The following is a 26,026-nucleotide window of genomic DNA, read 5'->3' on the forward strand; positions in this document are numbered from 1 at the left end:
AGTTGTCTCTCGTGCAGCCTGAGCAAGTCCAAGCTACACCTACACAGGTCCCAACTAATCAATGTTTGGAAAATAGCATCACTGTTCTTAAAGATCTTAGTGCAAAGATAATAAGACCTGAATTTTTGAAAGCAAGCCTGAAGTTTTTATCTTTAACTGATAAAAACTAACAAGAAAAACAGATTTTTAAGATGAGCTTTATTTTTCACATTTTTTCCTGTTTGTTGTCCACTTAATATACAGAAACAGGAAACCTGCTGCCAACACTGTCTCTGTATTGTGAATGGACTCATAGCCCTCAGCTGGTGTATTGAGCTGGAATCCACAGTCATGTAACACATGAGGATAAGTTACAGTCAGTGAGGCGTAATAAGGAAAACAAACCCTGGGTTGTTAAAAGTGCTTTGTTGTACGGGGCTCTGCATCAGGTCATTTCTCACACAATGCAGTGTGCCAGTTTTATACGTGTTTTTCTCTCTATTGCTTTTCCTTGACACACATGATATTCACATACTACAACATTGTAGATTTGTACTGACAGATTATCCAAAAATACCTGACACTTACTCGTGAGGTCAGAGCTTCTCGGCCCCAGGTGTGTTTTGCTGATAATCCAGCCTCAGTAAAACACGCAATAAAAATAACAACAAAACCTGCTTCTTTCTGCCTGATTGTGATCTGGATTGCAGCAAGTCAGCTTACCCTCTGGTGTTGTCTGGACTTCAGCTTCTCCTCCGACATCACAAAGCGAAATCAGAAATGTCTTCAGTGTTTCACTGCCATCAGCTCTGCTCAACTAAGAAAAATCTGGTTTGTTGACACTTGAGATTCTTGATCATTTGCCAGATTATCTTTGCCTCAACGCCACTCCTACAGTGCTTGTACAGAAGGTAGAATTTCAATGTGGAAATCAGCCAAGTCTCCTCCTCTGATAGGCCTCAGTCTGTGCCAATGAAAACAGGTATGCTGACGTTAAGAGAACTTTCCATTTGTTACATCAGAGAGAGAGAAAAATGATCTGTCACACGCCTAACAAAACTTTGTAGAATTGTTTTTCTTTTTTTACAAAATGAAAAGTAGAATTTCCAGGTTTTGGAGACCCAAACCTTTTCTTTGAAACTTTGAAACAACAGATGTGAAAATACAACCATAAATCTGTGCCAAAATACATGGAACAAAAACACAATAATACACAGCAAATTCAAAAGTGTTAAATGTTTTGGTGTTAGTAGTCTTCTTGCAAAAGTAGAGTTAATTTTACTCTAAGTAGAGTCACATTCTTTTAATGTAACTCTGAGGTGTAAAATGATAGTAGTTAACCCTTTACAGCCGATCGGAGCGGGCACGCTCTGTTTTGCGTAACTATTTTTAAATCCCGGTAGCTCTGCAACCACGTAAGCTAGCGCAATAATTTTTTTTGCATATGAAACCGGAGGAGTTGTACTTACATCTTATGCCATCAGCTTGTCCTAGGTCACAGTTTCCTTCCACATATAGCTTTGCAAAAACTGCATAAAAATCACTTGCAGCAACAAAAACATGATATTCCAGAAACACGCTTTGCCGATCCGATCAGCTGTTTGTAACACTTCCTACGTCCATCAGCGCGAACTATCACATGACCGCATGACCTGCCCGAAACCGGAAGTGACGTCATTTTGCGGAAATGTAGTTTTTTTACGATCGGGGCCTTATGAGCCTATACTTGTGTTTTAAAAAGTTATGTTTGAGTTTATGACTTTCTGTGTCGTTTCTGGGATGCTTAGGACTCATATTGCACTGCTGGAAATAGTTTGTTTTGATGCATATGCTGTTATTTTGCAAATTTGCACTATAATATTTATTTTCGTTTTTCCTGCAGTGTATAAAAATTGGTGTATTTCAAAAATAAAACTATGAAGACACTCAAAATAAATTTCCTGTGGTGGGAAACTAGTTTGTGCAACTTTTTTGTATTTACAGTTTTGAGGGATGAGCCTCTTAAATTTCTCTAACTAGAAATATATGTTAAAAAAACTAAAACGATTTTCAATTTTTTTGTAGTTTATTGCACTTTTTTGCAATTTATGTAATTACTATGCACCTAATGCAGACATATTATTAAAGTTTGGGCTATAATGGTTGTATTGATGTATAGCAACTTGAAATGCTCCCAAAAACGGCTCCACAGCATGTAAAAAAATATAAGCTCTGGCCGACTTGGTTCTATGGTAGGTCTTAAAGGGTTAAAATCGAGTGTTAAAAATGAGTGTTTCTCTGTCAAATCTGGAGGTGTTACAATGGAAACATTAACTCTTGACCTCTTAACTCTGAACTCCTACAGGGGCTATGACACCAATAGAGTAAATTCACAGACTCCGCCCCCAGCACCATAGGCTCCAATCGAAGCTGAAGTGAAGCCGTTTCAGAACATTTTGCTCTACATATTTGAGTTGTTTGCCATGCTTGGTAAGTCATTTTTTCAAAGATTGTTTCAATTATTATTATGAGCTTTTACTTCTGTGGCTCTTTGGAGTTGAGACAAAGCTGTGTGAAAGGCATTAGCCATGTTGCTCGCTGATAGCATAATATTCTGTTTTAGCTAGCTGAAAGGTATTGTTTGCGGGCAAATACCACAGCCTTGAAAAAAAGCTTGCATGTGAATTTTCAGTCAAACTTTTGGTCAAATACACCTAAAACAATGTCTAGAATGTGAAATGTTGGTGTAATGGTGCTACTTGAAGCCTGAAAACGATCGCCCATAAAAAAAAAAACGAGCAAACAGCAGTAGCAGGCGTCCTGACTGGATTCTACGTTAGCATAGATCCCTCCAGAGTTTTGTGCACACAGTTTAGGTAAAAATAAAAAAGGTTGAGGTTTTACATTTAGTTCAGTATTACCTGTTGCCTGTGTCCTTGTCTTTTGGGAAAATACTTTACACAAGTAATGGCTCAAAGAGGATTCCTTTTTTTACTGTGCTGGAATTGATTACCGGATTATTTGTGCCATTAATTAGTGTCAACTAATTTTTATTCAATCTCCACACAGGATATGCTTGTGAAGATGGAATATGGGGGAGAGCAGAAGTGCGTTGAAGTTCCACAAAGGGATGAATGAAGGACATGCATATTGTATTGAAGAAATAAGTGTTGAGAATGCTGTTATTTGCATTTACCATGTCAGACCTTTTGATAAACAAAATTCTAATGAAAGTGAGAACATGTACACTGTTACATCTTTCAGAAAATGTTTTGAAATTGTGGTGCACAGTTCAGAATAAATGTTTTTCAAAAACCATTGAAACTCCACTATAGATGAGCTGGTGTGTTTTTAGGTGTGCATGTTGGCTAAAATCCTTTCCACACTCATCACAGCTGTATGGTTTAACGCCACGGTGGAGGAATTGGTGTGCTTTTAAGCTTCCAGAGTGGGTAAAAGACTTTCCACACTTGTCACAGCTGAACTGTCTCTCTCCAGTGTGGATGAGTTGGTGGATTTTTAGTGAATTCTTCTTAGTAAAATCTTTCCCACACTCGTCACAGCTGTATTTCTTCTCTCCCTTTCTTCTGTGAGGTTTGTCGGCCTCCTGAGAGCGCTGACTTCTCGCTCCATGTTGGTCCTGCAGTGACAGAGATACAAACACAGGCAGTGAGTGAAATTTAGGGCTGGGCATCATCACTGATTTCGATTCGGGGAAATCTTGCCTCAGACAATCAGAAATATTAGAATTCTGATCACTATGTACTTATCAGTACATATCTGTATTTTATATTTCTAAAATGAAAGCTGACATGTGTGAGACTTCATCAGAGGTGTAAGCATCACAGCAGATGCCTTTGTGTCAAAGTAACTGAGGATAAAACAGAAAAACATGAAGGAGAATTTTCTGGCCTGGGTTTAAAAATATTCTGCAGTGGATCAAACACGAAAGAAAACCATTAATCAACATATGAACATTACCTGATGCTGCTGAAGTGAAGCAGAGCAAAGTTACAGACGTTTTATTACAGACACAGCTCAGCTAAGCATTTTGAAATTTTGCATAATTTCAAAAAGTTTACATTTGTTCTGTATTGAACAGCAGAAATTAGGCTTTGTTGCTGGGAGTGAAAAAAAAAGAGAAACAAAAAGCAAAACAATAACAAAAAAGAAACATCACCCGACAGAGCTGTAAACAACAGTCTTCTTTTGCTGCTGGTTCAGTCAGTTTTGTTTGGAGAGTGACAAAACCTGCAGCTTCAGAACCTAGCGCCAAGAAAGATGTAAACATAAAGGAACTGAGAACGCATCAGAATCAGTGAGCAGCCGGCTTTCAGCCCCGACAGCACGGACGTCTTTGTGCAGAATCCGTGCACATGCTCTCATTTACTGTTTTAGCCGTTTGGTGGTTGTTGAAATTTTCTGAGGTTTAACCTGAGATTCTGGCGTTTTGGGCAAAATTAATTTATATTTAAAAATCCATTCAGGATTTTAATGAATTGATATCATGTTATCCAAGCTACAATCAATTTTAATCGATAATCAAAACCCAGTGAAATGCAGTCGTGGAACAAACTGTCATTACTTGAAGCTTTTCAACAGTCCTCTTTGGTGACATCTGCTGGTCAAAATATGAAGAGCAGCTTGAATCTACAAATTATAATGAAGCGCTTCATTATGTTTAGTATCATGTGACAGTTCTGTCTGATATCAGGCTACTGTTGTGTTGCTTTGCACATGTATTTTCTGTGTGATTGAAAAGGTTTTGAAATTTCATTAATAAATAATTTTGATGAATATCCTTATTTAAACATGTGCTGTGGTGTGGTTTCTCTTTGCTTGTGACTTCTTGATGTTTGTAAACATAATAGATATAAAATAAAAACATAGTACATAATAAAATACAACACAGTCATATAACAGGTTGGGAGGATGAGAGTTTTAGACGTGACTGATTATTTGGTGAAACTGTGATATTTTCCTCACCTCCTGTGTTGAGCTCATTGTTTCCTCTGTAGTGACTCAGCTGAGTCCAGATGGCTGAAAATGTTCCTCTGCTGCTCCGTCAGACTCTTCTCCTCCTGCTGATCAGCTGGGACACAAAACAGATCTTTGTTAGGCTCCACACTGCACTGAAGAGTCAAAGTGTCTCATATGTTCATCTGACAACACAAAGTACAAATTTCACTCTGATTGCTTGTAGAAATCTTGTGAGACGTGTTGTGCTGCAAAGTGAGGAAACTCTCTCACTCACTTATACTTCAGGAGGAACTTTGTGACATTGGCTCTAATATTCTAAGCAGCCCTTTACTATGACAGGGCCAGAAAGTCCTATTTGAAGGTTTGGGAGAAGGACCGTGTTAAAGGTGGATTGGGGTTTATACACTTTGTTATGATACAGGTAAGGCTGTAAGAGCCTGAGAAGGTGTCCTGAATGAAGCTCTAAAACCAGTTTTCAGCTAACGACTCTGCTTCAGTCTGGAAAACAGCAACTACAAGTTTAAAGACTCCATCAACAATTCACACCCAGCAACAGCCTGAACAGCTCCTCCTGTGGTTTCCACAAACAGGGACAGACCTGTTACTCCCCCACCCCACACTTTCAACTCCTTCAGGCCCCCAGTTCCACCCCCCACCCCCACCATTCATAATAACAGGGGCCCACACCTGATCACCACTTCACAAGTCTCTCCAGCCCCCATGGTGCCGCTCTCCAAACTCCACCATTCCCCAAACTTTGATTCTGTTCATCTGGACGTAGCTTTTTGTGGGAGAAACATTTCGTCACTCATCCAAGTGACTTCTTCAGTCTCAACCGACTGCAGGTTTCCCCAATCTTCAACAGTGCACTTGCATAATGACTGAAACGAGCTCCACTGAAGGAACAATGGGCTGGGAGGTCAGTTATTGAGCATTAATTTGCAAATTCTCATGATCATTGATCAACAACCACTGATCACTTGCAGCGGGAATGGTACTCATTGCTATTGATCAGCAGACTTTGATTAATGAGCTTTGATCAGTGGTTTCAGTGCTTTCCTTCCTGCTTTGACTGCAGCTGTGTTTGACACAGGAAGACATTATTACATTTTTCTTGATTATACTTTATTCTTTTTGGGGGAAGTGCAGCTTTAAACCTTCACATGATTCAAGTCAATCCAACAAATCAATCCGAACAATCACAGGTGGGAAAAACTTCTGTAGACAAAATGAAATAAAAATTCAATCCACAACATGATTAAAAACACGATTCTCCCAAATCACCAAGAGCTGCACATTAACCACCACAATATATTTTTATTCTCTGTGCTTTCAAATATGAACACTGTTTACTTTCATCTCTGTTTCATTAGTTTTTGTTAACATCTTCCTGTGCATCACTTTACAGCAGCCACACTCATTAAAATGAGACTTTGTAGGAGTTCACTTCCTCTCATGTGTTCATCCACAGCAGCTGGACAATAAAGTTTATTGTGACCCTGATACTGCAGCAGATCGCTCTCATCCATTTCCTGTTATCACTTCAAATAGAAATGAGGCTGTAGAGGTTTGGTGCAGGCAGAAAAACAGCTGCAGGGACAATGAAAAGACTTTTCTGCTCCAACTTCTCCCAGCATGCTGAGCTAATGATTAGTTGGTGTTTTTCTCCAAACACTCTCTCACTCTTCTCTCAACGTGTTCACAATAAACTGTGAACAGACACCGAGGAGAGCAGCAGAAGACCTCATTCAGGAGCTAAACTCAACATGAACTGAACTCACAGTAAAGTTAGCTCGGTGCTTACCTTTAGATGAGCCCACAAACCGAGAGAAACTCCGCGATGAAGCTGCAACTCTTTCCAAACACAGGAAACAGATCAGGGAGCAGAGACCCACGTGGTTCACGCTGATCTCAGCTACGATCCAGGAGACAAGGGTGGGCAGATCGATGCAGATATCGATCCAAACGTTGGTAGTGGTTTACGATCGATGCTCCTCCGAGTTCACTATTTTACTCAGCTTATTTTTTCACACTCCAGTTAAATACTTTGACTGAATTCTCACTGCACACACTCAAACTGGCCCAGCGTACATTCATATCAGGACAGTGAGATCATTTTATATAGATTATTTTTAATGACTGTTATGCATGGCCCGACGATATGAGGTGCTATTAACACACAAACAACAGATCCTGTAACGCAGCGCTGCGGCCTCTTTCCCAGACATTCCCGCGTCAATCAAGTCAAACTTCTGTTATTGCGAAGCTAGCCCCTCACAATGGCAAAGAGAGAGCACCAGTGGGAGACTGAATGTATGTTTACAGACATTGCTGGTAAACCAACAGTTTACATTGGTAGTAAACTGGTAAATCACAAAGTGAAGCTGTTGTGAAAGCAAATTTTTTTGTAGCAGAGGAGACGGTCAAATCAGCCCGGTACCACTCTGATGAAGCTGTGCGATGCTATCCAGAAAAAAAGGCAGATTTTGGCAAATGTGAGCCTGAGGAGAAATACGATTGCCGATCGGGTTTGTGAGATGGCCACTGATTTAGAAACACAGTTTTGTGAAAGAAGCAAACACGTTATTGCATACTCTCTTGCTGTGATGAACGTACAGACATGATGGGCATTGCACAGCTGGCCATCTTCATCAGTGGAGAGGAAATATTGAACATTAAATCGATGCAAGGGACAACGACAGGAAAAGACATTTTTAAAAATGTATGTCAAAGTGTAACCGACATGAAACTGCCCTGGGACAAACTTGTTGGACTTACAACAGATGGAGCGCCGGTGTTGTGCAGTGGACAAGTCGGCAGAATGAGAGTAAAGATGCAGGAGGAGAAATGTACCGGTGAGTTAACAGCAGATCACACACCAGGAAAGGCTGTGTGGTAAAGTCCTAAAATGGTAAATGGTAAATGGCCTGCATTTGTATAGCGCTTTTCTAGTCCATAGGACCCCAAAGCGCTTTACACTACATTCAGTCATTCACCCATTCACACACACATTCACACACTGGCGATGGCAAGCTACATTGTAGCCACAGCTGCCCTGGGGCGCACTGACAGATGGAGCATGTAATGATCACCGTAACGCCGACCGTAAATTTTATCTGAGCTGAAGGTTTAAATCACCGTCAATTTCAGTCTTTTATGTGAGAAATAGATTCAGAGTTTGCCGACATTCCCTATCATACAGAGGTCCGTTGGCTGAGTTGGGGAAAAGTTCTTAATAGTGTTTTTGTGCTCAGCAAGGAAATCTGTCAGTTCATGGACATGGCATGTATGATGCGGTGAAGGCATTTCAAGTGAAGCTGTCACAAATGCACCAGTGCAACTTGTCTCACTTTCACTGTTGCCAAGTAATGTTGAACCATGTCGGCGCACTTTGCTGGTAAACTGAGCGCACTGCGCACTGAGTACGCACGGCGCTTTGGTGACTTTGAAGCACACAAAGAGAATTTCGAGCTGCTTCGCAACCCATTTACGTGAAAACTGCACCTGTGCAGATTCAGATGGAGTTCCACTGTAATGGGACACTCAAGGCAAAGTATGACACTGAATGGCCCGCACAGTTTATTAGTTCCATTCCTGAAGTAATGCCCCAGCTCTTTACATGCGGCTCCAACCTTGTGTATGCTTTCATTTATTTAATCTGGGGTTTTTGGCAGCATGTTCATATTTCTAACTTGCATAATTTTGACAGGATATATTTTTATGAAGAGCAAAATATATAAAGTTAAAGTTTTTTTAAGGTTTTTTTTTTCTGGAATAATATTCCCATCTGTTTTTATTCATATTTATGTTTAAAAAATTGTTTAAGTGTGTTCAAAAAATGGTTATCTTGTTTGGCCTGTGACCTAAAGTGTGCCTTGAGTTTTGGCCCCCTGTGCAGTTGAGTTTGACACCCCTGCTGTAGAGAAACTCTGGGTTTGTGTGCTGACAAGCATCACTCACGGTACGTTACGAAAGCTCACTCATACCTTTCCTCATGTGACAAATTCAAAAAGATGCTGAAACCTTTAGAACATCATAAACTACACATTGTTGTACTCTTTTAGGATGGAACAGCTTTCAGATTTGTTTACTCTTAAAGAATAAAAGATGTTTTTAAGAATTTTGCATTCAAGAGGAGAATGTTTAAATAAGTCATGTAAATGAGAATTACAAAGTTGGTGGCTGCAGTATAAACAAATTGGTGTATCTCAAAAATAAAACTATGAAGACACTCAAAATTAATTTCGTCTGGTTGGAAGCACACAAACTGTTTTATGCAACTTTTTTACATTTACAATTTTGAGGGATGAACCTCTGAAATTTCTTTAACTAGAAATGTGTGTAAAAATACCACTTTTGCAATTTATGTAGTTACTGTTGACTTAATGCATACATATGATTAAAATGTGGGATATAAGGGTTGTATTGATGTATAGCAACTTGAAATGCTCCCAGAAATGGAAGTACAACATGTAAAAATATAAAGATAAGCTCAGGCAGACTTGGTTCTGTGGTAGGTCTATAAGGTTAAACTGCTTCCTCACATCTGCTTCATGAATATGAAGGGTTGTAGTGGGAGATGGTGGTGTGAAATCCTCATAGCTGTGGAGTGAGGAGGGGGCTCCTGTGGGTGAAGTCTTTGATGGTGGTGATGGCTCTGTGCTGGTGGGAGTGGGGAGGTGGGGGGATGATGTCTCTATTGTTGGGGAAGATGGAGATGTCAAGGCTGCTTGATGTCTCATCAAACCGGCAGTAAAAGTCGTTGAGGGCTTTGGCCAACAGCAAGTCGTCAATGGAGTGGGGCTGTGTGCTTATATCCTTACTCTCATTTCCCTTAGCGTATCTGTAACATGCAACTTCTGTCGGTGCTGTGCTACTGGAAACTGAATTTCCCGGAGGAACCGACCCGAGGCATTAATAAAGTTCCATCCATCCATCGGACATTTGCACACATGCTTAAGAATTGCATTGACCCCATTTCCTCCAAAGTAAAATTCTAGCTACACATGCCCATGAAAATTTCTCCCACTGAAATAAGAGCCAGCACTGTTTTGCAGTATGTTTTAGATTACAATGTTTTGAGTTTGTCATACATATTTACTGCCCAGTTTAAAGCATTTCTGAATATTGAGTCTTTTTTGTGGTGAATTGTTTGTACCAAAATAATTGATTCTGTTCATCTGGACATGGCGTTTTCAGTGTTGCAAGTGACTTCTTCAAACTCAGCTGACTGCAGGTTTCCCAAACCTAGTAAACACTACATTTGCATAATGACGAAAACAGCCCACTGAATGAACAATGAGCTGTAAGATAAGTTTCTTCATCATTAATATGCAAATCATGACCATTGATCAACAGCCACAGATCAAATTCCATGAGTACCATTCACAGAGAGTTGGGGAATGGCTGCAATCCCAGCTTTGTAAGATGGTGAAAGATGTACCCTCAGGGTTAGTGGCTCCAGATTGGATCATGGAGGTAGTGGACCCCCTGCCCTGCAATAACACATACAAAACCCAACAATCCCTTTGGTGACAGTGGGAAGGAAAATCTCCCTTTTAATAGGAAGAAACCTCCGGCAGAACCAGGCTCAGGGAGGGGCAGCCATCTGCCACAGGCGGTTGGGGTGAGAGAAGGAAGACAGGAGAAAAGACATGCTGTGGAAGACAGAGATTAATAACAAGTATGATTCAATGCAGAGAGCTCTATATAGTGAGTGAGAAAGCTGACTGAGGAAGAAATACTGAATACATCATGGGAATCCCCCAGCAGCCTACACCCATTACAGCATTAAAAAGGGAGAATTCAGGGTCACCTGATGTTGCCCTAACTATATATTTTAGTAAAAGGGAAAGTTTGAAGCCTAATCTTAAAAGTAGAGATCGTGTCTGCCTCACCAATCCCAACTGGAAGCTGGTTCCACAGAAGAGGGGCCTGAAAACTCAAAGCTCTGCCTCTCACTCTACTTTTAAATATTCTAGGAACAACAACTAATCCCTGTCAGTACTCTTGCTGCAGCATTTTGGATTACCTGCAGGCTTCTCTGGGAGTTTTTAGGACATCCTGATAATAGCAAATTACAGTAGTCCAGTCTAGAAATAATAAATGCATGGAGTAGTTTTTGAGTGTCACTCTGACAGGATATAGGACAGTATCTGGTTCGATACCATATTTCTAGGTATTGTAGGCCAAGTATAATCAGCAGCAGGAAGTTAGAGGTCACCCAGGTCTTTATATGCGTGTTATCTGGCTTCATTCCATTATTGTAAATTTAAATGTTATTATCAAACGATCAGACAAGAGAGGGTTTACAGAAAACAGTGTTAAATGTTCAGTTTCTATGTCATATGTTAAAACAAGTTCTAGAGTGTGATTAACGTGATGGGTGGGTTACTTTACATTCGAGATCAACAAAAGTGGACAAGAAAAGATTGAGACCCATCAGTCCAGGCAACTTTTTTCAATCTCTGCAACTTTCAGATTTTAGGGGCAGAATTTGTCTTAAACAAAATAAAGCATGGATCCATCCTGCTGCTGGTGTAATAGCGTGGAGATGTTTGGTTGGCACAATTTGGGTCCCTTAGTACCAACTGACATCATTTACAGACCACAGCCTACCTGAGTCTCAGTCCAATAGAGCACCTTTGGGATGTGGTGAAATAAGATTCACATCATGGACGTCCAGCTGAAAAATCAGCTGTCATGTCAATATAGACCAACAACTTCAGAGAGGCAGTGCCAACAAAGGAAACTCTGATAAGCTGAGCAAATCAAACCACAACTTTAAAAGATAATTTTCCAAAATTAATCTTTTTATATCTCTGTCAGGGGTAGACATTTGTTCAAAACACAAGTAAGAGAAATGAGACAACTGCAGACCGACTCAGAGTGTAATTAGAAAACGTGCGCACGGGTGAATGTCTCTCTGAGAAGACACACACTCCGAGCACAGGCTCGCTTGCTTTATTTATAAGGCAAAAATGGGTTACATAGTACTTCCTCTTTTAACAGATGTTGACGAGAGGTTAAACATTAAATCAGCTTATCTGATCTTTCACACACTGGGATAAAAATACAGAAGTATATCATGCTTTATCTGACATCACAGACACTATAGGAAAGAATGCATCATTATATCATGCTGTCAAACATCTCAAACACTTAGGTAAGGAATGCATCAGTTTTCCTTTAACAATAAACTTGGTTAGGTGATTCTTCAACAATAGGCTTGGTTATGTGAAAATATATGAACACACAAAATATAAGGCATACTTGGTTAGAATATAAGGCTCACTTGGTTAGAATATAAGGCCTACTTGATTATATTGTATTATAGAGATTTGGTTATAATGTATAATGTAGAAAATCTTCTAACAATCTCAAACACAAATCAGAATTTTTGATACCTACAGCAACTTTGTTAAAATACAAAAGATTTTAAAGATCTTATTTTTTCATGAATTTCAGGTCACTGAGAACATTTGTCACATCAGTTTTTGGTTTGACATACAGGAAATGACATCATGGATCAAACTCTTTGTCAGTAAATTATTTCTTTATTTAACATGTAAAATTTTGGTTTAACTGTTGAAGGATTTCATAAACACAAAAAACCTGAACACAAAAAAAAACAAAAACAAAAAAAAAAAACACCCAACAAAAACACATGGATCAAAATACATTCAATAAAAACATAAGAGGAAACAGATTTTTTGATTCAACTGCTGGAACAATGCTAACCACTCAACACCAACACTACAGTAGAACAGTTTAGAAAGCTTAAAATGTAACGAGAGGCACATTTTCATTCATAGCTGCCTCATCAGATCTTTACAGGAGATTCCATCTGAACTCTGTGGAGCCTGATCTCAAGGGCTTTGAGTCTGACCCTGAAACCAAACGAGGATCTTTCTGTCTCTGCAGATTCACCGTGATGAGAGTGATTTCAGTCCTGCATGATCACGCTGATGTTTGCACAGAGCAGACAATGTGGTGAATATTTTGGCACATTGGTAACAGTGAAAGAGTTTATTAGTAACGTGGGATCGTTTGTGTGTGGAGTATGAACTGAAATTCTTGAAGCTCTTGTCACACTGGTCACAGCTGTAGTTTCCTTCCATGTGTGTCCGTTCATGCCTGTTACAATCACCTGATTGTGGAAAGCTTTTGTCACAGTGTCTGCACTTGTATGGTTTCTCTCCTGTGTGGACGCGTTTGTGTGTTTTAAGCTCACCTCTAGTGGTGAAGGATGACCCACACTGATCACAGAGATGCTTTTTGACCCCACTGTGAAAGAGTTCGTGTCGTTTTAAGTCACGTTTTGTGGTGAAGCCTTTCCCACATTCTTTGCAGTAGTTCATTTTGTCTCCAGTGTGTCTACGTTGATGTAGTTTTAGGGTGTTTGAATGACTGAAAGTTTTTCCACAAAGGTCACAACGAAAGTCTTTCCCACCACCACAGTGACGACAGGGTTGAGAATTGGATCCATCTGTGTCGCTCTGCTTCTAAACAAAGACACAAAGACAGTGTAAGTCAGTCCTTCAACATTTTCATCCTGAACGTCGCCTGAAATAAAGAGCATCTCTGCAGACGGCCAATTACATTTTACTCCTTCAGTTAACAGTTTACTGGGCTATACAAACACACACTGTGGTACCACACCCTTGTGAGCATCAGTTGAACAGTATTGTACCTAACCAGATTCTTACTCTCGGTGGCATTACCTTGGCCTCCAGTAACACTGTGGGGAACTTTGGACTCATTTTGGACCAGGACAAATTCTGTCGCCTCTTTGGTGACATCTGCTGTTCAAAATATGTAGAGCAGCTTGAATCTACAAATTATGAAGCGTTTCCTTGTAATTACCCACGCTGCAGAGCTCAGTCCCGTCGACTGAGTTTCTTAGAGTGGGCAATTATAAGGAAACACTTCAGTAACTTCCAGTAACGCTGTGAGGAACCTTGGAGTCATTTTGACCAGGATATGTCCTTCAATGCACATTAAGCAATTCATTATTATCAAGAAGTCCTAAAAACTCGCTGAAAAGCCTTCAGTTAATCCGAAATGCTGCAGCAAGAGTCCTGACAGGGACTAGAAAGAGAGAGCATATTTCTCCTTCATTGGCTTCCTGTTTAATCCAGAATTGAATTCAAAATCCGGTCTTGAATAATCAGGCCCAATCTTATTTTAATGACCTTGTAGTACCATATCACCCTGTTAGAGCACTTTGCTCTCGCACTGCAGCCTTACTTGTTGTTCCTACAGTATTTAAAAGTAGAATGGGAGGCAGATCGTTCGGTTTCAGGCCCCTCTTCTGTGGAACCAGCTTCCAGTTTGGATTCAGGAGACAGACACAGTGTCTACTTTCAAGATTAGGCTTCAAACTTTCCTTTTTGCTAAAGCATATAGTTAGGGCTGGACCAGGTGACCCTGAATTTACAGTCATGTTTTCATTTTTACATACTGTATTAACACAACTGATCTAAAGGTCAGACAAAAAACATAAGATCAGAGTAGAAAAAGTTATATTTTTTACTGTAACAACCACAAACATGTTTAATGAATCATATTTCATAACTTTAAATGCAAATATAAATTGTCAATTTTAAAATCCTATGCACAAGTTTTGCAAACAACAAAGTTATTTGCATCCATTTACCTTTTATCCTGATTTTTTAAATAACCACTTCAAACTATTTAAGAACAATCAGCTGTTCTTCAATAAGATGCCACACAAATTATTTGTGCCACTCCAAAAATTTCTGTCCACGATAAAGGAAACATCACAGCCTGATACCTGCAGGTCTGACAGCAGCAGCTGTATCACTCCTGTTTCTACCTGGAGACAGCAGTCGCCTCATTGTTCTGACACACAACACAAAACTATCCACAACACTACACATTAACTACACACTCCAAACACGCTAAACATCCATCCATCCATCCATCTCTCTCTCTCTCTCTCTCTCTCTAAAAACGCCGGATACATATTGTTTATCGTGACTCTGCTTGCTTTGTCTTTAAGTGGTCATGTGATTTGCTTACCACGGCTACTTTATTCTTCCTCAGTCAAACAGCAGCACTCATGCGATTGTTTTTCCCCCTTAGCTCCAGGTGTTGTGCTAGAAAGTGATCGTGATTACCGTCCACGGGAGCGCACGCAGCTGCTTAAAGCTGTAGCTTCCAGATTACTTACGTAGTCAGCTACTTCCGTTACTTGTAACGCCGTTATTCCCATCACTGATTAAAAGGGAGTTTTTCCTTCCCACAGTCGTCAAAGTGCTTGCACATAGAGGGTCATATGATTGTTGGGCTTTTCTCTGTATGTATTATTGTAGGGCAGGGGTCGGCAACCCTAGGCACGTGTGCCACAGTTGGCACGGGAAGGGTTAACTGATGGCACGACCAATGCTGGACTGGCCATCGGGCATTTGCTCGGTGGCCCGGTGACTTTTTTCCCTTTGTAACGGTATAAACAATGAAAGGTGGTGGATTGGCCAGATGCTGTAAAAATAACTCAGTTGTTTGGTGGTGGCTGTGGCGGAGCTTCCTCAGATTCAGTAAAATTAGCAAGTGGTGGAGGCCAGCGGGTGGATGAGGGAAAGGGGAGGCAGGAGGAGGAGAGACCCGAGGCGGCCGCCGGTCCGAGTGTCAGGTGAACTGAACTTCAGGTAAGAAGTTATGACCTGCAGTCTATCTTGGTCAGATATAAACCAAGTTTAGGTGGAGTTTATTTTCGTTGTGCTGACTTTTTACCGTCAGTTACAATAACTTGTACTGCGTGCTAGCTAGCATGACGGAGTTTATATACTGCTGGGTGGGTGCTTTGATGTTAGTGATACCATAGTGAACTGTATTTTATTCATAAGGTTAGTTAGTAGAGTTGCCTGTAAAAAGACGGAATCGTCCCTCATTCAGAGAAATTATTACGCATTTCGTATTAAGGTGAAAAGGAACAGAGTTTGTCCCGAACTTCAGCTAGAAAGAAAAAAAGACACAAAGATTGATTTATTCTGTCTTTACGCTGCACAGCTGCCTCTTCTTCTCTCATTCTCCCCCCTGCCTCTCCTGTTGCTACTTCAATCATGAAACTGATCAATGATCAGCTGATCGGCTTTCCTCTCTTGTTTGTTTATCGCCCACTTTGCGCCAGAGAGAGGAAACCAGCGGATGTCGCGCTAAACAACAGCAGCGCGTTTAAGCTTGATCAGCTGTTGTTAGAATTTATTTAATATTCCTTTCTAATATCAGCTGAGGTTTGCTGGAGCCACAGCTGTAAAAGCTGCTGGTCATGATGTCGGTTTGGATATGTGGTGAGAGGGAAACATGAAGATGAAACCAGGAGATGTCCTTACTGAATCATGAGAGCTGAACAGGTGATGGAGAAACAGGTTTACCTTTTAGGTGACATGAATGAGTTGAAGTTATGAACTGTTTCTGAGAGACAAATAACACCAAGATCCTTTTCTATGTAGCTGACAGCTGGTAACTGTGCAGGGTCTACCTTACAATATAAAGAACCTTCAGGGAACTACTGCTGTGATTTGGCGCTATATAAATAAAACTGAATTGAATACCACGAAACTACATGAATTTTAAATAACACCATCATATCACTTTTCAGCACTTTCAGTTTAGTTTTTTAGGATCATTTACACAAAAATGATAACTGAATTGAAAATCTGAATAATCACACAACACCGTCTCTCCATTCTGTAGAACTCTGCTTATTAAATTGTGTTAGCAACATGCTAACACGGTTTAATGAGCAGAGTTGTTCCAAACAGTCAGGCTAAAATGACACGATAAAAATATAAAAACATACCTCACAGTAACTGCACTTATAGAGTCTCTTTCTGGTGTGGATCTGTTGGTGTTGTCTCAGGTAATGTGGAGATTTAAAAGTATTCTCACACAGGTCACATTTATAAGGTAGTTCCTCAGAGTGGGTAAACATGTGGCGTTTTAATAGTGTGTGTTTAGCAAACTCTTTGCCACACTGTTGACAGCTGTACACATCATGTCTGGTGTGAATGCGTAGGTGTGTATTTAGGCTCTGTTTCAGGCTGAAAGATTTTCCACAAATGTCACAGCTGTATGTTTTAATTCCAGAGTGGGTAACTAGATGATTCTGTAAGTTACTACGCTGAGTAAAAGCTCTGCCACACTGATCACAGCTGTACGCTTTAACTCCACTGTGGATGAGTTGGTGTTTTTTTAGAGCATTCTTCCGAGAAAAAGTGTGTCCACACTCGTCACAGCTGAACGGTCTCTCTCCAGTGTGGATGACCTGATGGTTTTGTAGTGAAGCCTTCCTAAGAAAATCCTTCCCACACTCGTCACAGCTGTACGCTTTAACTCCACTGTGGACGAGTTGGTGTTTTTTTAGACTACCCTTCCAGGAAAAACTCTTTCCACACTCGTCACAGCTGTATGCTTTAACTCCACTATGGATGAGCTGGTGTGCTTTTAAGCTTCCAGACTGGGTAAAAGACTTTCCACAGTCATCACAGCTGTATTTCTTCTCCCCCTTTGTTCTGTGAGGTTTGTCGGCCTCCTGAGAGCGCTGACTTCTCGCTCCATGTTGGTCCTGCAGTGACAGAGATACAAACACAGGCAGTGAGTGAAATTTAGGGCTGGGCATCATCACTGATTTCGATTCGGGGAAATCTTGCCTCAGACAATCAGAAATATTAGAATTCTGATCACTATGTACTTATCCATATTTTATATTTCTAAAATGAAAGCTGACATGTGTGAGACTTCATCAGAGGTGTAAGCATCACAGCAGATGCCTTTGTGTCAAAGTAACTGAGGATAAAACAGAAAAACATGAAGGAGAATTTTCTGGCCTGGGTTTAAAAATATTCTGCAGTGTATCAAACACGAAAGAAAACCATTAATCAACATATGCACATTACCTGATGCTGCTGAAGTGAAGCAGAGCAAAATTACAGACGTTTTATGACAGACACATCTAAACGTTTTGCATAATTTAAAAAAGTTTACATTTGTTCTGTATTGAACAGCAGAAATTAGGCTTTGTTGCTGGGAGTGAAAAAACAAAAAACAGCACCCGACAGAGCTGTAAACAATGGAGAGAGAGAATTCTGCTGGTTTAATTAATTTTATTTTGGAGAGAGACACAACCTGCAGCTTCAGAATCTAGCGCCGAAAAAGACGTAAACACAAAGAGCGGACCGGCAAACGCATCAGAATCAGCGAGCTGCCGGCTTTCTCACCCGACGTCGAGTCCATGTCATGTACCTGCTCTCATTTGCTGTTTTAGCTGTTTTGTGAAATTTTCTGAGGTTTAACTTGAGATTCTGGCGTTTTGGGCAAAATTAATTTATATTTAAAAATCCATTCAGGATTTTAATGAATTGATATCATGTTATCCAAGCTACAATCAATTTTAATCGATAATCAAAACCCAGTGAAATGCAGTCGTGGAACAAACTGTCATTACTTGAAGCTTTTCAACAGTCCTCTTTGGTGACATCTGCTGGTCAAAATATGAAGAGCAGCTTGAATCTACAAATTACTGTATAATGAAGCGCTTCATTATGTTTAGTATCATGTGACAGTTCTGTCTGATATCAGGCTACTGTTGTGTTGCTTTGCACATGTATTTTCTGTGTGATTGAAAAGGTTTTGAAATTTCATTAATAAATAATTTTGATGAATATCCTTATTTAAACATGTGCTGTGGTGTGGTTTCTCTTTGCTTGTGACTTCTTGATGTTTGTAAACATAATAGATATAAAATAAAAACATAGTACATAATAAAATACAACACAGTCATATAACAGGTTGGGAGGATGAGAGTTTTAGACGTGACTGATTATTTGGTGAAACTGTGATATTTTCCTCACCTCCTGTGTTGAGCTCATTGTTTCCTCTGTAGTGACTCAGCTGAGTCCAGATGGCTGAAAATGTTCCTCTGCTGCTCCGTCAGACTCTTCTCCTCCTGCTGATCAGCTGGGACACAAAACAGATCTTTGTTAGGCTCCACACTGCACTGAAGAGTCAGTGTCTCATATGTTCATCTGACAACACAAAGTACAAATTTCACTCTGATTGCTTGTAGAAATCTTGTGAGACGTGTTGTGCTGCAAAGTGAGGAAACTCTCTCACTCACTTATACTTCAGGAGGAACTTTGTGACATTGGCTCTAATATTCTAAGCAGCCCTTTACTATGACAGGGCCAGAAAGTCCTATTTGAAGGTTTGGGAGAAGGACCATGTTAAAGGTGGATTGGGGTTTATACACTTTGTTATGATACAGGTAAGGCTGTAAGAGCCTGAGAAGGTGTCCTGAATTGTCCTGAATTGCTCTCTTCAGTTGGGTGTCTTCCCTGCTGCCTTTAAAACGGCGGTGGTGAGGCCCCTTCTGAAGAAGAGCAATTTGGATTGTAATGATTTTAATAACTACAGACCTGTATCCAACTTACCATTTTTAAGTAAAGTCTTAGAAAAACTTGTTTTTACTCAGATTACTGATTTTCTCAATGATAGACAGATCCTGGAGATATTCCAGTCTGGATTTAGGGTGAACCACAGCACAGAGATGGCTCTCCTAAAGGTTTTAAATGATCTTAGATGTAACTGGGACTCCCAAAAGCTCTCAGTCCTGGTGCTGCTGGATCTAAGCGCAGCCTTTGATACAGTAGACCACGCTATTCTTTTAAACAGACTGAAACACATGGTGGGCCTCTCTGGTGCTGTACACAGCTGGTTCACTTCCTATCTCTCTGACAGAACTTTTATGGTGAGTATGGATACATGCTCCTCTAAGATCCATAAAATGACATGTGGTGTGCCTCAAGGGTCGGTTCTAGGCCCTGTACTTTTTAATTTGTATATGCTCCCTCTCGGCGGTGTCATCAGGAGGCATGGAGTGAACTTCCACAGTTACGCTGATGACACGCAGCTGTACATCTCCGTGTCTCCTGATGACACCAGACAAATGGATGCCCTCTTTAACTGTATCTTGGATATAAGATCTTGGATGGCAGAAAACTTTTTACAACTTAACCAGGACAAAACTGAAGTTTTAATTGTCGGTCCTGAGGCTCAGAGAGAGAAACTCTTGTCTAAATTAGAGGCATTTTCACTATGTCCTTCGCTACAAGTGAAAAACCTGGGTGTTATTTTTGACTCTGAGCTTGGTTTTATCCCACATATTAAACATGTAACTAAAATTGGATTTTATCATCTAAAAAATATAGCCAGAGTCCGCCCTATTCTCTCTCGGGCCAACACGGAGATGCTGATGCATGCTTTTATTACCAGTCGCATTGATTACTGTAATGCCCTGCTCTCTGGTCTTCCTAAGAAGAATATTTCAACTTTACAACTCTTGCAAAACTCGGCAGCTCGTGTGCTGACGAAGACCAGAGGGCGGGCCCACATTACACCGGTTTTAGAATCGCTGCACTGGCTCCCCGTGTGTTTCAGGATCGATTTTAAAGTTCTTTTATTGGTTTTTAAATGTCTTAATGGTCTTGGGCCTTCCTAGCTCTCAGATCTGCTTTTACCATACGAACCCTCGCGGACCCTGAGGTCCTCTGGTACTGGCCTTTTGATTGTCCCTAAAGTCAGGACACATACTCACGGAGAGGCAGCGTTTCAGTGGTATGGTCCTCGTCTGTGGAACAGCCTGCCGGAGGAGCTCAGGGCCGCAGAGAACGTACATGTTTTTAAGAACAGGCTCAAGACCCACCTTTTTAATTTAGCTTTTACTTAGCGTTTATTTATTTTATGCTTATTTATTCTATCCTGTTATTCTATTATTAATTTAGGATTTACCTAATATTTGTTTGATTTTATTCTTATTCATTTTTTAATCTTCTTATTCTATTTATATTTATATTTATATTGTATCCTGTTCTTATTTATTTTATCATTTTACCCTATATATATTGTATTGCGTCATATCTCCAGTGTTTCCTCGGAGGGCGCTCTCTGCACCGGGGCTGTTATTGACCGTGGCTGCTGGGTCTCTGGGGTCCTCTCAGCCTGGCTGGGGGGCTCCTTTGCCTCCCTCCTGCTGTGTGCCCAGCCTGGAGGCTGCGGTCTGTGACCGGCTCCCGGTGCAGACGGCTCCCTGTTATAGTGTTTCCTCACTTGGCTCATGCGAGCCCAGCCCAATTTTTACTCTTTAAGTGTGCGCGTGTGTGTATGTGTGTGTGGGTGGGGGGATATATGTGTATTGAGAGTGTGGGGAGTGAGTTGGAGGGTGGGGTGGGCTGCTTTTAACTATGTAAAGCACTTTGTGCTACATTTTCTCTGTATGAAAAGTGCTTTATAAATAAAGATTGATTGATTGATTGATTGAATGAACCTCTAAAACCAGTTTTCAGCTAACGACTCTGCTTCAGTCTGGAAAACAGCAACTACAAGTTTAAAGACTCCATAAACAATTCACACCCAGCAACAGCCTGAACAGCTCCTCCTGTGGTTTCCACAAACAGGGACAGACATGTTACTCCCCAACCCCACACTTTCAACTCCTTCAGGCCCCCAGTCCCACCACCTCCACCATGTAAACAGACTCTTTAACATACAGACCCCAACAAAGCAGCTGAACCAGACTCAGTGTCTCCATCATAAACCATACAGTTGGTTTACACAGCTTTGTGTATGTATGTGTAATGTATATATAGACACGTGTGTGTGTGTGTGTGTGTGTGTGTGTGTTTGTTTGTTTTACATTGCTGTGCTTGAGAGCCTCCATCTACCGGAACCAAATTCCTTGTATGTGTCTGCACTTATACTTGGCCAAGAAACACGATTCTGATTCTGATGTTCATCTGACAACACAAAGTACAAATTTCACTCTGATTGGTTGTAGAAATCTTGCGAGACTGGACATGGAGAAGCTGCATTCAGCTTTTATGCTCCATATATCTGGAACAAACTCCCAGAAAGCCTCAGAGCAGCTGAAACACTCAGTTTATTTAAATCCAGGTTGCAGACTCACCTGTTCTCAGCTGCATTTGAATAAAGCACCAAATCTGCACGGTTTTACTTTTAAGCTTAAATTTCAAAATCTACATTTTAACTACTGATTTTATGTACTGCCCCCCCCCCCCCTTTTTTAAATCATGCTTTTTATTTTTTTGTTTTTTAATGTCTCTGAAAAGCACTTTGAATCAACTTGCTGTTGAATTGTGCTATATAATGAATGAATGAAACAGCCTTTATTTTGCAGGTTGCCCTGCAGCGAGATGCCCAGGAGAATTTTCAGGCTGCCCTAACACTCTAAATAAACTTGCCTTGCCTATAGAAAGAAAACTGAACAGAACATCTGAATTCACTTGATGCTAAACATTCATTTCATAGAATAGTTTTTGTTAACATCTTCCTGTGCATCACTTTACAGCAGCCAGACTCGTTAAAATGAGACTTTGTAGGAGTTCACTTCCTCTCATGTGTTCATTAGGGGTGGGTTTTTATAATCGATTCATCGATTAAAATTGATTCTGGCTTGGATAACGTAAAATCGATTCATTAAAATCCTGAATCGATTTTTTTAATATAAATTTATTTTGCCCGAAATGCCAGAATCTCAGGTGACATCTCACAAAATTTCAAGAACCACCAAACAGCTAAGACAGTAAATGAGAGCAGGAACACAGATTCTGCACATAGACTTAAACACACAGCGCGACCCGCGGATCAGAATCAGTTAGATGTCGCCTTTCTCACGGTCGGGGCTGAAAGCCGACAGCTCGCTGATTCTGATCTGTCGGCGGGTCCGCGCTTTGTGTTCACGCCCTTTATGAGCAGATTCTAAAGCTGTTAGTTTGATGTCTCACCAAACAATATTGACCGAACCAGCAGCAAAAGAAGATCCAAACGCTTCACATAAACATCGTCATGAATTCACTCTGACTTTTACTGTTTTGCTTCCACCGCGATGCGCAGCTCTCTCTCTCTCTGTACTTCAAGAACAGTTTCCCTTTCTTCATTATTCGCTTGCTTGTTACGCACAAGTCTACTGTTGTTTACAGCGCTGTCGGCCGCTGTTTTTTTCCCCTTTTACATTCTTCCGAAAAGAAAACCTCATTTCTGCTGTTCAATACTGAACAAATTTAAACTTTTTAAAATTATTCAAAATGCAAAACGCTTAGCCGTGTCTCTAATAAAACCGCTGTAACGTCAGAGGTAATGTTCATATGTTGATTAATGGCTTTCTTTCGTTTTTGATGTACTGCAGAATATTTTTATAAAATCCCAGGCCAGGAAAATCACCTTCATGTTTTTCTGTGTTTTATCTTCAGCTACTTTGACACAAAGGCATCTGCTGTTGAATTGGGCGATCGTGGCTCAAGAGTTGGGAGGTTGCCTTGTAATCGGAAGGTTGCCGGTTCGAGCCCCGGCTTGGACAGTCTCGGTCGTTGTGTCCTTGGGCAAGACACTTCACCCGTTGCCTACTGGTGGTGGTCAGAGGGCCCGGTGGAGCCAGTGTCCGGCAGCCTCGCCTCTGTCAGTGCGCCCCAGGGTGGCTGTGGCTACAATGTAGCTTGCCATCACCAGTGTGTGAATGTGTGCGTGAATGGGTGGATGACTGGATATGTAAAGTGCTTTGGGGTCCTTAGGGACTAGTAAGGCGCTATATAAATACAGGCCATTTTGCTGTGACGCTCACACCTTTGAAAAAGTCTTGCGTGTGTCAGCTTCCTTTTTATTGATACAAAAATATGTAAATGTACTGATCTGAATTATAATATTTCTGACTGTCAAAATTTCCCAGATTTAAATCGAATCGAATTAAATCGAATTGTGGATCGAATCGATTCGGGACCTTGTGAATCAGAATTGAATCGATTCTAGAAATCAGTGACGATACCCAGCCCTAGTGTTCATCCACAGCAGCTGGACATTAAAGTTTATTGTGACCCCGATACTGCAGCAGATCGCTCTGATTTCCTGTTATCACTTCAAATAGAAATGAGGCTGTAGAATGTCAAACTCTGGCCCGCGCGCCAAATTTGGCCCGCAGCCCAATAGAGATTGAAAATGTGACGTCATTCAGGGGTAAAACCGCAAAGAATTCTGGGAACTCATGGCAAGAGGTACAAGCGCACGCAGGCTTTCAATTGAAATCAGTTATACAGCGATAAAAAGAAACACAAAAAATGGCAAGAAGCTGTTGTATTATTAAATGCAATAGCCGGTCCCATGACAGCCACGGGAAGCCGACGGGTAAAGAGATCGGTTGTTATCGGATTACGTCGTTGAAGAGAAATTGTTCGAGCCATGTTTCCGAAGTAACAAAGAGGCGACTGGATTGCAGCCATTCAAAGACCAAATATAACGTCCCAGAACACTCCAGCTCACAGGTTAGTCTGCTCCAAGCATTTCCACAAAGGTCAGTCTGCTGTTGTAGTTAATGCGTCATTTTTCATAACATAATTGGTGATATAGGTTACAAGCAAGTCTGGCGCTGAACAGAAATTGTCGCACTATGCTCCTTTGTTTATTGTGCATAAATAGTGAATTGTCCTGACACAATATTGCGTTTCGCTTCTGTTATTATGGTACATTGACAGAAACATGTACTTTTATTCACAGGATAAAACAGTTGTTTTGTATCACTAATTGCCCAGTACGATTACAGCATACAATATTATTGTCACTGCTACATTTCTGTGATGCTACCAGAAATTATTTCCACTACTAATTAATTACCGTTGAGCTCAAAGGTCCTATTTATAAACGGTTAATGAATGTGTATTTATGAAGACGATTTGTGAGACTGGTAAACTTATGATATGTACGATGGTCTTTACTTTCTACACGGTGCATTTCAAGGTCCTGTACCCATCTGTCGGTAAACTGTAGCTGGGCTTGTTGCAGTGACCTGAAGTTACTAAACTTCACGAGTGTATGCACTCATTCCAAGAAGCGTATAATTATAAATATGAGCAGTGATGCTCAGTGATGACACGACGAATCCTACTTCCGGGTCTAAAGTAGTCTGCGTTTAATATGGCTTTTGTGTTGTTAACATGTTTAATGTTATGTATTTTCTTCTATTTGATCTCAAAAAGCTCCTAAAACAGTCAGTGATCACTGTTGACCTCCCTCGGCTTTTATTACCGCTAATCATTTATTTAAGCTCAGTTTTTAAAACCTTAGGATGTAACTACAGCCCAGCCCAGCCCATGCATATGAATGACTAACCTCGTATTGTGGATGGATTATCTCAGTTGTTCTCCTGGCTGAAGTTTGGTCCTTTTACAGCATCCTGCCATGCGATTATATTTGTTCCTGACCACCGAGAACACTCACGTTAACTTTTATCGATTGGAAAAAAAGTTAGCTTGTTTATATTATGCTAACATAGCTGTGTCGCTAGCGGTCACGTAGCACATCATTATATACAAGCTAGCCCAACTTCAGTAACCCTACAAACGTCACTGCTTTTTAGTTTTCGGTCTTCATTTATGCTGGAAGTGATAACAGAGCTGTACGTTTTAATTTCTCAGATTTATATCTAATTTAGTTCTGAGCTCAGATAAAATAATTATTGTGGGTGATTTTAACATCCATGTAGATGCTAAAAATGACAGCCTCAACATGGCATTTAATCTGTTATTAGACTCAATTGGTTTCTCTCAAAATGTAAAAGAACCCACCCACCACTTTAATCACACTCTAGATCTTGTTTTAACATATGGCATAGAAACTGAACATTTAACAGTGTTTCCTGAAAACCCTCTCCTGTCTGATCATTTCCTGATTACATTTACATTTACAATAAGTGATTACACAGCGGTGAAGAGTAGACTTTATCAAAGTAGATGTCTTTCTGAAAGCACTGTAACTAAGTTTAAGAATATAATCCACCCACTGTTATCATCTTCAATGCCCTGTACCAACACAGAGCAGAGCAGCTATCTGAACGCTACCCCAACAGAGGTCGATTATCTTGTTAATAATTTCACCTCCTCACTACGTACGACTCTGGATACTGTAGCTCCTGTGAAAACTAAGGCCTCAAATCAGAAGTACCTGACTCCGTGGTATAATTCTCAAACACGTACCCTAAAGCAGATGACTCGTAATCTGGAGAGGA

General features: G+C 40.5%; 2 protein-coding genes across 4 annotated transcripts in view; both read right to left on the reverse strand.

Annotated features, from left to right (window-relative positions):
- Nucleotides 1–6,948, reverse strand: part of LOC309713967 (uncharacterized protein) — a 279,275-nt gene extending 272,327 nt beyond the window's left edge. Inside the window, exons 1-2 of the mRNA XM_082545970.1 lie at nt 6,743–6,948; nt 4,945–5,050 (exon numbers count right to left, since the gene is read on the reverse strand). Of these exons, the coding sequence (XP_082402096.1) occupies nt 4,945–4,962 (18 nt within the window). The 5' untranslated portion in view covers nt 4,963–5,050; nt 6,743–6,948. The remainder of the gene's footprint in view (nt 1–4,944; nt 5,051–6,742) is intronic.
- A 4,873-nt stretch (nt 6,949–11,821) lies between these two features.
- The window catches only part of LOC309713968 (uncharacterized protein), a 138,763-nt gene continuing 124,558 nt past the window's right edge, over nt 11,822–26,026 (reverse strand). For 2 of the 3 annotated variants that reach the window (XM_082545975.1, XM_082545974.1), the window contains exons 2-4: nt 18,813–18,918; nt 16,763–17,527; nt 11,822–13,442 (exon numbers count right to left, since the gene is read on the reverse strand). In XM_082545975.1, coding sequence (XP_082402101.1) covers nt 12,864–13,442; nt 16,763–17,527; nt 18,813–18,830 — 1,362 coding nt within the window. In that variant the 5' untranslated portion in view covers nt 18,831–18,918 and the 3' untranslated portion in view covers nt 11,822–12,863. The other variant, XR_014278762.1, reaches the window with a different exon arrangement.

Source organism: Aulonocara stuartgranti (assembly GCF_965226115.1).
Source record: "Aulonocara stuartgranti genome assembly, chromosome: 9".
Lineage (NCBI taxonomy): Eukaryota > Metazoa > Chordata > Actinopteri > Cichliformes > Cichlidae > Aulonocara > Aulonocara stuartgranti.